We start from the raw sequence: 18,272 nt of genomic DNA on the forward strand, positions 1-18,272 counted from the left end.
ATCAGAGCATGTGGTGGGTCCTTATTCTATAAGGAAAAATGAGCAACTAACTTCCTTCATAGAATAGTAGTATAACCGCGTATACTGTATATGAGTCGAGTCTCTTTCATTTGAAAGGAAACTACAATGAGAGGGCATAGGATGAAGTTAAGAGGTGATAGGCTCTGGAGTAATCTGAGGAAATACTTTTTTTTTACGGAAAGGGTGGTAGATGCATGGAACAGTCTCCCGGAAGAGGTGGTGGAGACAGAGACTATGAATTCAAGAGGGGCCTGAGTTAGGCACGTGGGATCTCTCAGAGAGAGACAGAGATAATGGTTACTGCGGATGGGCAAACTAGATGGGCCATTTGGCCTTTATCTGCCGTCACGTGTCTATATTTCTATATTTACACCCGTGCTTAGATGTGAGCAGATATGCCAGCCATATAGCTGGTGTAAATATTAATGCCTATGTGCTACAGATACCTTTGTACCTTATATTATTCTGTAAGTTATACAAGCAAGTTTCAGTCTTCTGATGTGTACACCCTCTTGCAAACACACAAGCCCTGATTCTATAAATGGAGCCCAGATCAGCAGCACCTAGACGATTTCTGTGCGGAACTTAAAATTTTTTTCATTGGAATCACAATTGAAAATGCCATTCAAAACCAATTCTTAAGAGAACCCTTAAAAATGATTAAGGTCCATGTGGAAATCAGCATGGCGCCTACTGGAAATGTAGGCATGGTTAGGGTTTGGAGTTTGGGCACGGAAAGCATTTGACTACTGGTATTTAAGGTCAGAAAAACCCTGGCCTAATATACCAGTGCTTATGTTGTAGACGCTTACCGATACCGAACTTGATTTAGGCGCTGGTAGGTGTGATTCTGTGTGTGGTGGCTAAATTTGATTGACATGTGCTAGGCACCATTTTCCTAGGCACCTAACAATTTAGGTGCCATTTATAGCATAACATCACATAATAGCCTTACTGGGTCAGACCAATGGGTCCCTCTAGCCCAGTAGCCCGTCTTCACGATGGCCAATCTAGGTCATTAGTGCCTGGCAAAAAAACCATATAGTAGCACTGTGTAAGTAATGTGGGTGTTTACAGAATAGCATTTAGGCAGGTAGGCAGGTATGCATTCATGTGCACACATAAATGCATAAAAGCCATTATTCCAAATATTCACATGCATAATTGGTCCATAACTGTTAGTATCTATGTTATAGAACTGCCCCCCAAAAAAGGCCATGGAAGCACCATGCTCAACAGTGACTATGGTGTGAAAGCACAATCGTGAGTTCCAAGCATTACACCACACTATTATCACCTTTTCCTATACAAAACAAAACAAACCCCCCTCCCCCCAGACAATTCATTTCTTTCTGTTTCATTTCTGCTATTGTCAAACAAACTGGGGATTTAAGAACACTGATGTGAGAAGGAGACTGCCATTGTTCCCACGATCTTTGCATCTTCTCTTCTGTCCATCCCATTCAGTCACCCAAGGCTGGTGATATTAGAGCGGCCACCAGGGGGAGCAACAATGCGATGTCCAGTGCGGCGTGGGTTGACATCATCTGCCTGAGCACCTGTAAGTAAAAGGGTAGTCAAACAAGGCTTCAGATATAACATATGAAAATAATAGCAAACCAAGACTGGTTATGTAGCATCTGAGAGACAAGTAAATAGATAATAATTATATTTTTATATCTGTTTATCAAGTTTTTATTAAAATTTGATATAATCGTTTATTTTGTTTTTCTAAGCGAAATACAATAATAATAAAAGTCATTAAAAGACACAAAAAAGAAAAAAACATACTATTACAATTTAAGAACTAAATATAAAATAGAGTAAACAAATCGCAAACCAACTAATATAGGGGCCGGAAGTACAATTTAGGGTTGTTTTTTTTAAAAAGTTCAAAAGAGTAACAATAGGGTAGGGGTTTGAAAAAGATTTTTAAAAAAAGGAAGGTAAAGAAGGAGAGGAAAGAAAGGAGAAATGAGTGGGAGAGAATAAAATATATTAGATTTAAAAAAAAATTAAAGGCTGAAAGCATCTTTGAATAAGAAATTTTTCAGGTTACTTTTAAAGCGAGTCAGGTGTTGTGGCATATATCATGACATCATCCACTAAATTATAAAGTTACAACTTTACTTTAAATAATGTTACTAGAAATTAACATCTTGGTGACATGCTGAAAACTCGCCACCTGTATCAAAAGTTATTTTTCTATTAATATATTAGATAAAGATGAAAGTGAACTAACAAATGTAGGTTAGTGAATGATATCAAAGTACTTGAAGTCACTCCAGCTAACTTTAAGCCCAATGAGATTTTCAGATGAGAACAGTGGCTTAGTTCAAAAGAAGAAATCAGTTGTATTGATCTCATCTGCCTTACAGCCCTATAAAGAGAGCAATTTATAAATGGGCAGTGTGAAGGAGTGTTTAGAAAGATGCTGGTCCCCAACTCTCCCTCACAGGGTCAATTTAAGAAGCCTTGGCCTAGGGAGCTCATCCTGGAAGGCGTGGTTTAGCCAGTGGAATTAAAAATCCAGTGCTAGCAGAAGACATCATAGCTCAGAGCAGGAAGAAGCAGACCTCTAAAATGTTCACACCAGAAGTATGTTAAAAACTAGGGTAACTGTGAGGTAGGAAGAATATTTTGTATCTAGTAGAGCTGGTGCACAATTGTGATTCATCTGTGGTCTGATAGGGACCAGACCTCATTTTTTATTAATTGAAATTTAAATTCATTTTTGTGTAATCCTAAAATAAGGGCATGTGAATGAAGCAGGCTTCAGTTTTTGCTCTCCTTAAACTCATGGCCTGGCTGTGTTTAAAGGCTCCCTGTCCTATGCTTGCTTGATCACCTACCTAAAAGGTAGCTTATAAATAGAATATAGAGGGGCATTTTCAATATGATGCCGAAATCTGATTTTGGACGTTTAGAGAAAAATGTCCAAAAATCCAGTAGAGAACATTACCATTTTCAAATCAGGAAAACGTCTTATCTTTTTTTTTTTTTTTTTCAAAAAATGGCCATTTTCTAGATGTGACTGTCCTCGGTGTGTCTATCTTTTTTGAACCATTTTTGAAAAAAACATCTAAATGAAAACAAAAAAAACCCCAACTTTTGGAACATAGAAAGAGCCATCATTCTTAGCAGACTGGTCATACAATCATCTTAGCAGAGCAGTGAGATCTCCAAAACAACCAAAACCTTCTGTAGCCAACAGTATAACACTTCAATACCCCTTTTCCTTGTCATCACCAGCAGATGAATCCAGAGACTAGTGGGATTACGTCCATCAACCAGCAGGTGGAGATAGAGAGAACTGAGTTGTCCTCAGCCTTATTGGATGCACAGCCTCCTGGCCAACCAGTATTCTCTATCTCCCGCAGGCTGATGGATGTGTTCTTCACAGCTCCTGGCTTCTGCTTGTGGATTTCGGTCCAGGCCGAGATATTTCAAAATGAGGGGTGTCTGGCTGAGTAGTGCCAGCTTTAGGGGTTACACCTGGGTCCCCCCAGGTCCCTGCCTCACTCTCTTCTGGGATACGCCTGTTCACCGCAGGTCCCTTTCCCTATCTGCTGTTGTGCCTTCTTTACTTATTTCCTTCTCCTTTCCCAGTTTAAAAAAAAAAAAAAAGAGAAGAAGAGGGACAGTTGGCTTTGAGTAGTACATCCACATCGGTTTTCTTCCTCAAGAGCTGGAGCTCCCTTTATTCTACCCGCATGTGTTCATGCTCCTTTGGTTGCCCTTCATTGTGGATTGTGGGTGAGTGTTTCAGTTCTCCCTTGCGTGGTGTCCATTTTCGTGCGGTTCGGTTTGGGCACCTGCAGGAGCTGACAAGGGCGCGGTTGAGCTTTTTGGCCTAGCTCCGTTGTAATTCGGGCGGGAAACTAGGCCATCTTTGATCCTCTATTGAGGGTGCTGGCGGGGGAGCTATGTGGACATTTCAGTTTCTCTACAACTGTCGCGTGGAGCGCATATTGTCGGCTGTTCACAATGGTGTTCAGGCTACTTTCCAATGGAGTGTTCCTGCCGGGATGCTGTGGTGGTTCACTTTCTAGGCGTCCTCGATGTACAGTAGTCAGGACACTAACTTGGGAGCTCTAGGGAACCGAGTATTCTCGGCCAGGAGTCCGTTTTCGGTGCTCTTTGGCACCGGATGTGACTTTGTGCCCTGACATAACAGCATAGTTTTCTTCCTCTTTGGGGAGCTGTTTGCTATGTTTCGGCCCTCCCTGTATTTTATACCGGGTTGGCGGTTTGTTTTTTGATTTTTATTATTCTTTACTGTCTTGACCACCAGGGTTCTCCTGTGGAGGTCGGGTGCTATTTCAGAGTCTCGGTGTGTGTTTTCACAGGTGGCTGGGGATATTTTTTGCTGTCTGCCTGGCCTCCTGCATATTCTGCACTTTTCCTGAGCCCATCCACTTCTTTTTGATTGTGGGGCTGTGTGAGCCCGTGACGGTCTTTTTATGATACTATGTGTTCATAGTTCGGGCAGGGACCGGCTATAAGTCTGGTCTGTTGTGACAACTATTGCCTGGTCTGGCCTTCATTGGGCCGCTTCCTTTCCGCTGCGATGTTTGCTGCTTGGAATGATGGCGACAAGTGGCCGGTTTTCCTGGAGTGGGGACCTTTATCCGGGGCACCCTTTGGTTTATGTTATGGTGCCAGGGGCCACAGTGTCGTGTCTCTCCAGTAGATGCGTTTGCTGGTTTGCTTCTTTCTGTTAACACAGAGAAGGGCCAGTTTCCCTCAGCGGTTGCTATTTTTCTGGGCTTTCTACCTAGCAAATCTCTGGCTGTTTCTGGGGACAGGGCTGTTTTCCTGTCTTTGCGGTTGTTGGCAGGGCTGCCTTGTGCACTGCGGGGTATGTGGCTTCCACATGCTGGCGCACTGCTGGCAGGTCTGTATATCCGATGGGTTAAGCCTTCCCTTTGGTCTTAGTTGTTGGTGGCGCTGTTTGGGGGGTCCTATTGTTTCCTCTTTTCTTTCAGACACTTGGTCCTTGGGGACTTTGGTGGATACCTTTACCCATAATTGCTCTGAGCACGCAGAGTAACTGGCTTTGGCATTTGCGCTCCCTTAGCGTCTATTTTAGCTAGGTGAGTGAGCATTTACTTTCTCTAACTATCGGCACTTTTCCGTATACTCTCACCTTTAATTATATTAATTTAATAACTTTATTCTTCTATACCACCCACACTCAAATGGCTTCTAGGCGGTTCACACAGAAGGGAATCTGCTTGGTTTACATGTGGGTTTCTTCTTTATGGTTTCCAGGGCTATTTTCCTTTGTGTCTTCGGGGGGAGCTTGGGCTGTCCTGTGTGCTGGTTTCCTGTTCTCTATTTTCAGCGTATCCCTTTTCTCTGGCTATATGATACTGCTCCTTTATAGACTGCTGGGTTCTAGAGCCTAATCGGGCTGCCTTATCAACATGGCACAGGAATGTCACAGCCTCCAGCTGTGGCCATGGTTGTATGCCGGGGACACCTAACTGAAAGGCCTGTAACTCAAGCGGTGTGCCTCAGTGGCACGCCAATGTCATAGTACGAGAAGAGGCATTGCAAGTCCCTGTTGCGGTGTGCCATCATACCCGTTTCTGACTCGATTACCTGTTACCCTGTATATTTCAACTTCTTTTGCCAGGCGCCGCTAGGCTTTGGGGTGTTCTGACTTCATACTCATTCATTGCTAAAAACAAAAACAAACCCCCCCCAAAACAAAACATTCTATTTTTCCCCTCCTGTCTTTCGACAGTTTTATAGAGGTCGTGGTTCCCATATAGAGGACTCTGAGATTGTTTCTCTGCTCTCGCATTGTCCCAGGTCTCTGTCTTTCTTTGATTCTGTCTAGTTGCTTGGTCAGGCAGTTTTCGCATATTGGGGTTTGGCTTTAGGTTCTATCCTTGTCTCGATATCGCCTTTCTGTTCTACCCCTTGGGTATTGTGGTTTAGTTGTAACTAGACTTCCTTGTTTCCTGCGATTGCAGTTGTTTCTTTCTGGCAGACTTATTTCTCTGTTTGCGTGCCTGGGGCTCGAGTGGTAGCTGTTTCTGATTGGTTTGTCTACTAGCCTGTTCTTCCTCCACCATAGGTGTGCATCTACCCTTATGCACATGTGGTCCATATGGGATTTCGTGGCTGGCGGTGACCTTTTTAGGCCACTGCCTGAGATCCACTTTCCCGTGCCTCATTTTTTCTATAGGTTGAGTCTCCTGTGCCACACTAGGTATGGTGCCTCATTTCTCCTTTTTCGGATTTGAAGGGGTTTCTCTTGAGGATGTGTCTCTTGGGACCAATCTAGGTGAGGTGCCTTGTTTCTTTCTTTTCAGGTATGAGGGGGATTCGCTTTTCGTCTCGTGTGTGCATTTTCATGGAATACCTGCAGTGCAGGCAGATGCAGAGCTATATAGTACGTGGACTGCATGTATGATTTGGCATGTCCTGTCGGGTTGCTAGCTAGCGCTCCCTCGACATAGTTGGAAGGGGAGGCAGCCTCTCTGGTTATTGCACATGTCGGTGGCTTTGGCTCTTTGTTTTCATTCTATCTTGGAGATATTCTTCCTGTCCTACCCTACTAGTCTGGTTTGCTTTCTTTTTTCCCCTCATACTCTGTTTTCAACTTTATTCATCGCATTAAATATAGGTTCATGTGTTTTGCTCAAATTTTCTTCATTATTTATTGAAAATTGTCCTTGTTGGCCTACCCTAGGGGTGGGCAGCGTAGTCCACTCTGAGTTCCGTGCTGACTCTTTGGGATGAGACCACTCAGGTGGGCTGGCGTCTTGCTTGGGTGACCCTACGTTCTCTTTCTTGCTCCAGAGGAAGTCACCACCACCGGTGTCGCTTTGGCCATCATACGTGGGGCTGTTGCAGCTCTGTAGGACTAGCTTGAATGGGAGCTGCTGGCCACTGAAGGGGACAAGGAAGATGATGTTATGTCTTCTGCAGCGGTTGGCCTCCGTTTATTCTTTCCACGCCTGTCGGGTGGTCTCATCTTTCTCTCTTCCTTTTATGGACTTCTGGTCCGTGAGTCTGGCTGGGTTTCCATTTTCTCTGCGGTTTGGGTCGGTTGCCCTTGGTTCCCGCATGTCTGTTACTATTTCGATGTGTTTTATGTAGGCCGTTCTATGGTGAGGGTGATACTTCCAGACTTTCTCGTTTCCTCTAGTTTGTCTCAGGTGATGGCCGCCTCTGCTGAGTGAGATTTCTCTGTCTGCCTATTGTCCCTTCCTTGCAGGGCAGTTTTTGCAGCATAGCCGATATCGGGGGACTTTCTTCTTCATTCTCACTAGGCTTATGGTCCAGTTCGTCTGTACGACTCTACTTGGAAATGCATTTGTTTCTCTGCAGTGGTGTTACCTGTTCACATTTCTGTTGATTTGGTTCCTCTATGTTCCTCCTGCTTTCTTCGTGATTTCTGGGGTCTGGCTTTGCACCCTTCGGGGGGGCCTCAGCTGCTAGAGGGAGGAGCCTGGCTTCCACCATGCCTCTTCTGTAGCATTGTATGGGTGTGTGCGTCTTTTCCTCTCTTCGGTGAGGATTTCTGCTTACATTTGTCCCGCAATTTATCTCTTTTAGGAGTACTCTTGGTTTGCCTTTGTCCTGGCTCTGTACTGGCTCTTCTTTAGGTTGTGGGCTTTCCTTTTTTGTGTTTCCAATCTCCATGCCCCAAGCCCTTGCAAGGGGTTGGGGGTCTGTTATGGTATGTTTTTTCATCCATGGCATGGCTTCCTATGGGCTAGGGCTAGGGGCCTTGCATGATATAGTGGATTCATTCCTCAGTAGATTTTTAAGTGTCATTGCATGTCATGCCTGTTTGGTGATTTGCACTCCTGCTATTCGTGCTCTTAGTTCCTGTTTGCGCCTGCTCACAGGTATTCTGAGCTTGGACCTTGTCTGCTTCTAGAGTTCATTCACTCTGTCCTTTTGCATTTCCTTGACATTTGCTGCATTGCATTGCTTGGAAAGGGAGATTTTTCATCGTTGCATGGTTCTCTGTCTATACACTATGGTGGTCTGGGTGTGGAGCTTGTTTTGCCATAGCTGTCGGTATGTTGGCATTTATGCAGTGGTGTTTGTTTCCCTCCCTCCGTTAGGACTGCTTTGCTACATCCCTCTAGTCTCTGGATTCATCTGCTGTTGATGACAAGGAAGGAAAAATTCTGTTCTTACCTGTTAATTTTCTTTCCTTTAGTCACAGCAGATGAATCCAGATCCCCACACTGTTTCGGTCTTCGTAGCTTTGTGCGTTGTTTGGATATGTTGATTATGCTGGATTTGTTTCTGTTTCGGTTGTTTGGGTGTTGGTTTTTCATGTTTCATATGTCTGGGAAAGGAGTTTCTTAAGTTTGAGTTTCTTTTTAGATGCTCTGAGATGACCTATACTGGTTGGCCAAGAGGCTGTGCATCCAATAAGGCTGAGGACAACTTGGTTCTCTCTAGCTGGTTGGTGGATGTAATCCCACTAGTCTCTGGATTCATCTGCTATGACTAAAGGAAAGAAAATTAACAGGTAAGAACATAATTTCCATGCCTGCAGGTGTCACCTATATGTTGATATAATAGGTTTTAGGTGGGTTTTGGAGGGCTCACTTTCCATCACAAGTTCGAGTGGAATATGGACCCCTTCTCTGCAGTCCACTGCACTGATCACAAGGCACTGCGGAGACCTGCTTTCTGCTGTAACATCTGAAACTATCATACAGGTTGGTATGTAATGTTTCATTCACATCCTTGGGGGGGTGGGAGGCGGTTAGTGTCCACTGGGGGAGTAAGAGGGCCATGCCTTCATACCTCCAGTGGTCATCTGGTCAGTTTGGGCACCTTTTGGCACTTATTTGTTATTGAAACAGGTCTAGCCTCAAACATCCAAGTTTTGCATTGGATGCTTTCTGTAAGGTTCCATTATTGCAGGAATACGTCCAGATCATAAGTCCACACTATTCCCTCCCAAAACATGCCCCTAACACCCCCCCCTCTTGAGATTTAGATGCACTGCAAACAAAAATGGCAATTGGATTTTGTTTTTAGCAAACAAAATAACTACATGCCACTTTATGCCATTTTTGGGACATTTTTCTCTTTTGAAAATGGGCCCCATAGTCACCTTTATGCCTTTACAAATTAGGCACCCTGAATCAGCCACAATAGTACATAAATCCTCGTATACAAATTTACACCTGCTCTAAGTAAGTTGGCCTGGGTTAGTTATTTTTTGCATATTCTCTATTCATGTATACATAAATTTTATAAAATACATGCAATATATTATAACTCAGCCCTCACTGCTCAAACTATGTTCTAACAAATGTCTATGAACAGTCACAGAAAAGTAGACAGAATACCAATATGCAATTTTGTAAGCATCCTTTTCTAGGTCTGAAAGCATGCTTTAGACATAGAGAAGAACTTTATAAATTGACGCCCCCACATCTGAGGATCCAGAATATTCTTCCATGGAAAGGTAATTTTATAACAGGGCATATATGTGAAAAGCCCCAAAAGGTACTTATTTTGTGAATATTTTATAAAAACATCATAGGCACCAATGTACCTTTACAAGAGACTCAGACAATGAAAATCATTCATATTCTCCAGAACAAATTTACATGTGCTCCAATGAAGAGCCCATTTGGGACACAGAGGGTAGTTCTATGTAGAGAATGACAGGGGGGGGTGTCAAATTTTTCCCCATCCCCGCGGGAACTCATTTTCTTGTCCCGTCCCCGTGAGTTCTTTTCCTGTGCCATTCCTGCAAGCTCCGTCCTCATCTGCACAAGCCTCAAAAACTTTAAAATCATAAGTGTTCAAGGCTTGTGCCATTAAGGCAGAGCTTACAGGAATTGGGCAGGGACAGCGACAAAACTCATGGGGAGGAATGGATAAATTGAGTTCCGACGGGGACATTCTCTAGTACTATGTGGCTAATGAATTAGTTTTGTAAATTGTAATACTCATGTACAAGCTGTATATCAAATACAATACAGAGAGGTACATGTACTACACGGTCTTAATGTTACAACTAGATGCCTTTGTGAGAAGTCTCCCCCAAAAAACAACACTTAGGGGGAAATTCTACAAATGAGAACTAAACTTAGGCCCCAGTTAATTAAGAAATGCCTTTTAAAACAGCAAACAAGTTAAAGTGCCTATTGGCACCTAAAAAAATCGGCAGCAGAATCATGACTCTATATAGACGCTGTAGGCCACCTAACGCCACTGTATGATTCACGACAAAGATAGGCACCAGAAATGTAGGCCTGAAAAAACCCTGGCTTACATTTCCAGCACCTATCTTTCCCGGAGGCACAATTCTGCATACGATGCAGTCGCTTGATATCGATGATCTTGGTGCTATATAAAGAAGCCGGGGCTTATTTTCTGCCTGTTTTATAAGGACAATATCAAGATTGCTCAAACATTTTCCTTTATTATCCTCCATTTTTCTTTTGTTGGATCCACCATTATATTTGATTCTTTAGGATTATAGAAATATGGATATGTTTTCTTTAACAGTGATGAGATTCTTATTTGGACTTCAAATTTTCCTCTTTTTTTGTGTTTCTGAATATAATCCTGTTGCTATTCAAAAGTTTCAAATCTCGAACAATATTACTGAAATAGCAGCATAAATCACTGTGAATAAATATATTAGATACAATAGAGGACCCACATTAACGTTTTTGATCGGGCAGGTTACACTCTGAGGCAGCCAAAGTGTGAAACGCTGGCCATCATTGGTGCACCGATCGTCTGTTAGAGTAAATTAAAAATGTCCTTACCTATCTCAATCATTGCACCGCACAGAGCCTTTAGATATGCCAGGGGAGGTTTTTTACACCAGTGTTTTTCAACCTTTTTTGGGCAAAGGCACACTTGTTTCATGAAAAAAATCACGAGGCACACCACCATTAGAAAATGTTAAAAAATTTAATCGTGCCTATATTGACTATATATAAAGTAATTCTCTTGAATAGGAATCAAATAAACACAAAGAAAGTATTTTATAATTACTTTATTATGAAATATTAAGTAAACAGAATAGTGAAAAATTATAAAATACTTTATTCAGTGCGAAACCTGGGCCTGTTTGGCTGAACACAAAGCTGATATTCTGGCTGGAATCGAAGAAAGACCCACACGTAGCTCTTCGTCAACAGCTCTCAGTCTCTCTCTGTATTTGGTTTTTATAGCATACAAAAATAGACAAATATACCCTCCATCCTTTTTATTAAACCACAATAGCAGTTTTTAGCGCAGGGAGCTGCGCTGAATGCCCAGCGCTGCTCTTGACGCTCATAGGCTCCCTGCGCTAAAAACCACTATTGCTGTTTAGTAAAAGGTGACCATATTGTAAAATATAGACAGCAGATATAAATTCAGAACTGTGCATAGTAAGTGAAGGGAAGTTTTCATCTCTGGGAATTTACCCAGTTAACTATTAAGTTATTTTGGGCAAATTCCTTTGAAAACTGTGGTAATACTGCCTCCACTTTGCTAAATTTAAAATAAAATCATTTTTCCTACCTTGTCTGGTGATTTCTGGATTGCACTTTCTTCTTCTGACTGTGCATCCAATCTTTCTTCCCTTCTATCAGCCTGTATGCTTTCTCTCCTCCACACCTCATTCCCTCCCCCAACTTTTTCTTCCTCTCTCCCTGACCTTTCTTTCTTTTTTTCTGTTTCTCTTCTTTCCTTCTGTTTCCCTGCCTGCCCCCTTTCTTTCTTTCTCCCTGCCGTTTCCCAAGCCACTGCCACTGCCATCGGGGAACAGGACCCACCAATGGATAACAGGCCCCAAAGCCGACGCCGACGCATGCTCTCCCTGACATCAATTCTGCAATCGGAGAGGAAGTTCCGCCCAGCCAGGCAGCGATTGGCTGGCCCGAACTTCCTCTCTGACTGCAGAATTGACGTCGGGGAGAAGAAGACTTATCGGCTCAATAGATTAGATCGCCAAGACAAAGTGAGTCCTGGGTGATCGACTCACTTTGCCTTGGCGAGCTACTGGCGCCCCTGCCTCGGGCCCCCTGTCAGCTCCGGGCCCCTGAATGCAGGACTGGTAGTACTGCCCTGATGGCGGCCCTGCGGCACACCAGGCAACATCTCGCGGCACACTAGTGTGCCGTGGAACAGCGGTTGAAAAACATTGTTTTACACCAATGAGGTTTTTGCCTGAACACCTTAAACCACTATTGTGGGGGTGGGAGAGTTTGTTTCTGAGGCTTTTTCCTCCCCTCCCAATCTTTGGCTTGTGCTTGTGTCTCTTCTTTTCTTCACCTTCCACTGTCCATGTGAAAGTGTTGTATAATATTACCATTTATGTGTGTTCCAGCCACCTAAAACTAGGGAGCTCCTTACAGAATTACTTTTCTGGCTTCAGTATTCTGGTATATCTTTACCTGACAAACTGAAATTGGATTGGTGAAGGTTTCTAATTGGTAGAGGCTGGTTCTTGGCAGGAGAAGATTTGGCTGAAGGTGCCGGAGTGGCGTATTTTGGGGTAACTGGAATTTCATGCACTGGGCCATCGTACATTCCTCTTGAGACCGCTTGCAATCCCGTTACCTAGTAAAGGAAAGCCATGGACGGAAGGGGAGCAGAAGGGAAGAGCTTAGATCACCATTGCAAATTTGAAACAGAAAAATCCTACTTCACATATTGTCTGCAAAACAGTTTAATGGGAAAATTGTGAAGGAAACAAGTAGAAAGAGCAAAATGTACTGGAAATCTCCTCTCTCAATCATCTGGTGAACTGATGCAGATCTGGCAAACTGCATGATTCTATTAAAGGCTACTGTGAATAAACTGGCAGGTCGGTGGATTTTTCCAGTTAATTGGACATTTTTTAATTTACAGGCAACACATCATTACTCCACAAGAATGACAACTTCCCAGCCACTGAGTCCCCAGCTCCTTACTCTTAATTAGTAGGGTATGCAGTATGAGCTTTCAAAAAGGACACAAACATGAAAAAAAATCTCTGAGAAGTAGAATGGGAAATGGTGGCTGGCCAAGCGTCACTTCTTTAAACTCTTATTTTGAGTTCAGTTTTTATTTATTTACGTGCTGCTACCATACACTATTAATTAGACGGGTTACAATAAAAAAAACTCATAATGAAATCAAATCTACATAACAATAGGCATACATACTGCTATCACAAAAAATCACTGCTCATGTCACTGGTTAAAATGTTTTAAGAAAAAGATATGGCTTCAATTATTTTCTGAAATGTAACAGATTAGGAATAAGTCTCAAGCTTTCAGGCACCTTATTCCATAAAAAAGGCCCAGCAATTTAAAAAAGAACAAGCTGTCTCTTACTCTCTGATCTAAATGCACAAGTTGAACATACGAACGCGATACTTACCATATATACTCGAATATAAACTGACCTGATTATAAACCAAAGTAATCTTTTCCCCCCCAAAAGGTTGACTCAAATATAAACCGGGTTGGGGAGGGTTAATATTCAAGTGCAGTGCCTTGTCTTGCACTGCCAGGCTCTACACCAGTGTTTTTCAACCTTTTTACACCTATGGACCGGCAGAAATAAAAGAATTATTCTGTGGACCGGCATCGGTCCGTGGACCGGCGGTTGAAGAATGCTGGGCTAAGTCGTGGGCCAGACCCCCCCATCTCTACCCAATCTCTACCCCAGACCCCGCCCTATAATAGTACTAATTGCACCTTGCACGTCCCATGCCTCATCTGGAAGCCTTTCCTCTGACGTTGCAATGTCAGAGAGAAGGCTTCCGGTTCAGGCGCAGGATGCCCATAGGAGCCACTGCCCGTGGCTTTGTACACTGAATCAGTTAGGAAGAGGGAGCTGGCTCAAAGATAACGCCGCATCAATCACACCGTAGACCAGCGGTTGAAGAACACTGTTTTGGGCCTGATGCACGTGCTGGCCCTGTGGACCAGCAGGAAATTTCTGTGGACCGGCACTGGTCCATGGACCGGTGGTTGAAGAACACTGCTCTACACCCTAATCCCCCTCCCTCACTGCTCTGCACCCAGCCCCATTCCCTCCCTGCTAGGTTCTGTACCCTGTCCTCCCCATCCTCCCGATGACTTGTAGGCCTCCACTGGGTCTGATGTGAGACCTGGTGGTCCAGCGGTGGCCGGGACAGGAGGGAGCCCTCCTGCCTCTTGTCCCAGCCAATTCCAAGGATTTTTACATCCCTCCCACCTCCCCTGTGTACCTTTAGTATCCCTGCTGGTCCAGCAGTGAATCGTGGCAAAAGCAACCTTTCTTTGCTCCTGCCCGTGCAAAGCCACTAGCTGACTGGCTGCTGTGAACTAGCGGTAGACAATCAGCTAGCGGCTCTGCACGGGCAGGAGCAACCTTCCTTTGGTCCTGCCCATGCAGAGTCACTAGCAGATTGGCTGCCACAAATTCTTATGAGAACTCGCAGCAGCCAATCAGCTAGTGGCTCTGCGCAGGCAGGAGCGAAGGAAGATCGCTTCTGCCGTGGTTCACTGCTGGACCACCAGGGATACTAAAGGTACACAGGGGAAGGTGGGAGGGATGTAAAAATTATTAGAATCAGCTGGGACAGGAGGGATCCCTCCTGTCCTGGCCACCTCTGGACCACCAGGTTTCAAGGCAGGCCCAGAAGAGGCCTGCATAAGGTTCAGGGGGGGGGGGGGTCAGCGCTGATCCAAATATAAACAGAGACATCCATTTTTGGGGCATTGGTAAGTTAAATAAAAAAGTGCCGTTCTAGCTAATACTTTATAAATCAAAAGTAATATCCTAAACCTAATTCTAGAAGTCATAGGAAGACAATGCAATCATTTTTACTTCCCAATTCCAATTTCTACAAAAACAAAAATTACAGAAAGCATGAATTTCCTGTATCCCATCAGCCTTCTACTCTCCGCAAATTTCATTTTCAAGCCAGCTCCGGTACCTACCTTGTTCCTTGTTTTGACACGCTGATAAATGTACTCAGGGAATGGTTTGCGAGGAATGAAACGTCCCATGCCTTGATTTACATGTAAATTCCCATCTTCAAACACAATTTTGCCCTGGCTTATGACCACTAGTGGAGCACCATGGCATTCCATTCCTTCAAAGATGTTGTACTCCACAGCCTAAGGGTAAGTGGTATACAGAATCACTGCAAAACGTTTTTGAGGATGTATGACATCATAATAGCAGGAGAATCTTTAATACATACTGGAGATTAACAAATACAAAGAGCATGCTATATGATTGGCTGCATAACAGTTTACATAGGGAGCAGTGCTACACATACTTTTTTATCTCTATTTAAAGGGGGAGCTCTGGGACTGAGCTGGACAGAAAACCACTGTTACACATATAGGACCAAATTGTATATATGGTGCCAAAAAAATCAGCACTGAAAAAATGAGTACTAAGATCCAATCTATATAATTGTACTCCAAGTTGGGTGTCATTTATGGAATAGCACCTAGCACAGGGATCCATGCCTAACATTTTGGATGCGAAGATTTACACCAACTGAAATTGGTGACCCATCAAATGCGCGCAGGACATACACACACAATGAATGGGAAGTTTGCCCCGACAGGATACTAATTTCAGATTTGTCGGTATACCACTGGAGAGGCATATATGGGGTAAATTCAAAGATCGGAACTGGGTAGAAACCAGCACACACTTCTTCCTATCTAGTGTTAGGGTTAGGTTTACAGCATGATTATGGGAACCTTTTTACTAGATATCTGGAAGGCCCTGATTTGCTGAGACTCCTCAGGCCCCATCATTTGGGAGGGGCTTGAGGTGCCTCAAGCCCCTCCTAAGGGACGGGGCCTGAGGAGTCTCAGCAAATCAGGGCCTTCCAGATATCTTTCACGGGTCGCAATTGTCCTGCACACACTTGTCCATGCGCAGAATTGTCGGGGCACATTTGTCTGAGCGGAATTGTCCTGCGCGGAATTGTCGGTGTACCACTGAAATCTGATGTAAACCCCCCACACTTAAATTAGGCACAAATCTGCCATATTCTATAACACTGAGTGAAAATTCTTGGACTGTCCATGACCCATTCATGCCCCTCCCTTTTCAGATCCATGCATTAGAATTTATATGTTCATCTTTATAGAATAGTGCCTATCAAACTGAGCGTGTAAATTCTAAATTTTATCAATTACCCCCAATTATCTTTTTTCTTGCAATTCTTTATAGAAAAATCAAATACATAACATGAAAGAAAGAGAACATTGCCCATAGTCATTATTACATCATGAGTAACAACACCACATGATATGCTCAATCAGTACAGCAGTTATCCTATGTTGCCAGCATCTAATAATACAATTGTAACTATACAAAATTTGCAAATTAACCCCTGTAGTCGTCCCCCCTGCTTCCCCCTCCCCAGTAACAGCTAATGAACACCAGCTTAATATAGAACATGTCAGACCAGAAGATATTTATATTTCCATACATTCATGGAAAAGAGAAAGCCGAGAGGGTAGAAGACAGTCCGTCATGGGGTACTAGGACTCTATGCAGGACTGTTAGCGCCCAATTATCAGTGCTAATTGATTCATTACTCAGTTACAGTGTGTTCACAAATTGAATGCAATTTTGTGAGGCTGATATTTAAAAGTATTTATCCAAGTAGCAGCACCTTCTACCCAGATAAATGCTGCTGAGACAGATAGTCAACATTACTATCTGGATAGTAATGCTGAAGATATCATCAGAATACCTTGTCGTATCCAGATAGTACCAGGATGGTCTTGGGGTGGACCTGGGTTAGAGACGCAGGTTATCGGGATAGCATCATTTTTTTCAGTGCTGCTATTTAGATAACTATCTGGATAACTTAGGATAGTGAAAACGCCTAAAAGTTAGGCGCACCGTTATGAATAGGCATAGGTATTTAGGTCTGGTTTTCATTGGCCTAAATGAGAGCACCTACATGTTAGTCCTGCGTACGGGCATTAAACATGATTCTATAAATTGCACAAAACCTCAGAGGCGTTTTATGCTGTTCTTTTTGGTGCTTTTTTAGGCCAAGGACACTGATCAAGGGCATTGTAATAATGGGATCGGGACTGAGTGGGAAATTTTGGGAAAAGGTCCTAAGGACGCAATGCAGATGCCCAGGGCCAAGGACATTGAACAAGGTCACTGTAAAAGAGGGCTCAGGGCTGAGTGGGAACTTTTTGAGGAAGGAGCTAAGGACAAATTGTAGGGGTCTAGGGCACAAATGAAATTGGCAAGCAGGACTAACAGAGAACAACGGAATCCAGAGGGACAACCAAAAATGGGGAAACAGGTTGAGGACGAAAAAGACACACCACAGGAGGAGGATGACCGAGACGAGGCTTGGGGACTGGCAACTCACGAGGGGGTCGCCAGGAGCGCCAAACCACGAGAGAAACCAGCAGGAAGGGCGAAAAACCGGGCCTTACATTGCCTATACACAAATGCAAGGAGCCTAAGGGCTAAGATGGGAGAGCTGGAAGTTTTAGCCAACAAAAAGGGCCTAGACATAATTGGAGTCACAGAAACGTGGTGGACTGATGACAACAAATGGGATGCGGCTTTACCAGGGTTCAAACTCTACAGGAGAGATAGGCCACACAAAAAGGGTGGAGGAATAGCGCTATATATAAAGGATTCCATACCTTCAACCAGGATGGAAACAACAGCAAGGGCAGATGACTTGGATCACTATGTGTTAAGCTATCCGGAGGAACTGGAGCAGACATAAAATTGGGTCTGTACTATCGCCCACTGGGACAAAAGGAAGAAACCGACCAGGAACTGGAGGCTGAACTGGGGCAGATATGCAAAAGCGGAAGTGTGGTGGTGATGGGAGATTTCAACTACCCGGGAATAGACTGGAATATAGGGCACTCAAACTGTATGAGGGAGACCAAATTCCTGGAGGTCACGAGGGACTGTTTCATGGAACAACTGGTCATGGAACCAACACGGGGAGATGCCACTCTTGACCTAATCTTCACCGGACTAAGGGGACCCGCTAAAGAGGTGGCGGTACTAGCCCCACTAGGAAACAGCGACCACAACACGATCCAGTACAGGCTAGAAATTGGACCATCAAAGGTGAAAAGAACTACAACGACAGCACTGAACTTCAGAAAAGGGGATTATGATGCCATGAGGATAATGGTGGGAAAGAAACTCAACGACACCGCAAGGAATATGGAGTCCGTAGAAAAAGCCTGGACCTTACTCAAGGGCACGGTGCACGAAGCACAAAACCTGTGCGTCCCCAAGTTCAG

At 43.8% G+C, this 18,272-nt stretch overlaps 1 protein-coding gene across 4 annotated transcripts in view; it reads right to left on the minus strand.

Annotated features, from left to right (window-relative positions):
• Positions 1-268: 268 nt before the first annotated feature.
• The window catches only part of CRMP1 (collapsin response mediator protein 1), a 140,954-nt gene continuing 122,950 nt past the window's right edge, over positions 269-18,272 (minus strand). For all 4 annotated transcript variants that reach the window (XM_033949507.1, XM_033949496.1, XM_033949525.1 and 1 more), the window contains exons 12-14: positions 14,940-15,119; positions 12,420-12,585; positions 269-1,580 (exon numbers count right to left, since the gene is read on the minus strand). In XM_033949507.1, the coding sequence (XP_033805398.1) occupies positions 1,489-1,580; positions 12,420-12,585; positions 14,940-15,119 (438 nt within the window). In that variant the 3' untranslated portion in view covers positions 269-1,488. The remainder of the gene's footprint in view (positions 1,581-12,419; positions 12,586-14,939; positions 15,120-18,272) is intronic.

This window comes from Geotrypetes seraphini, chromosome 1 (genome assembly GCF_902459505.1).
Source record: "Geotrypetes seraphini chromosome 1, aGeoSer1.1, whole genome shotgun sequence".
NCBI classification, from domain to species: Eukaryota; Metazoa; Chordata; class Amphibia; order Gymnophiona; family Dermophiidae; genus Geotrypetes; species Geotrypetes seraphini.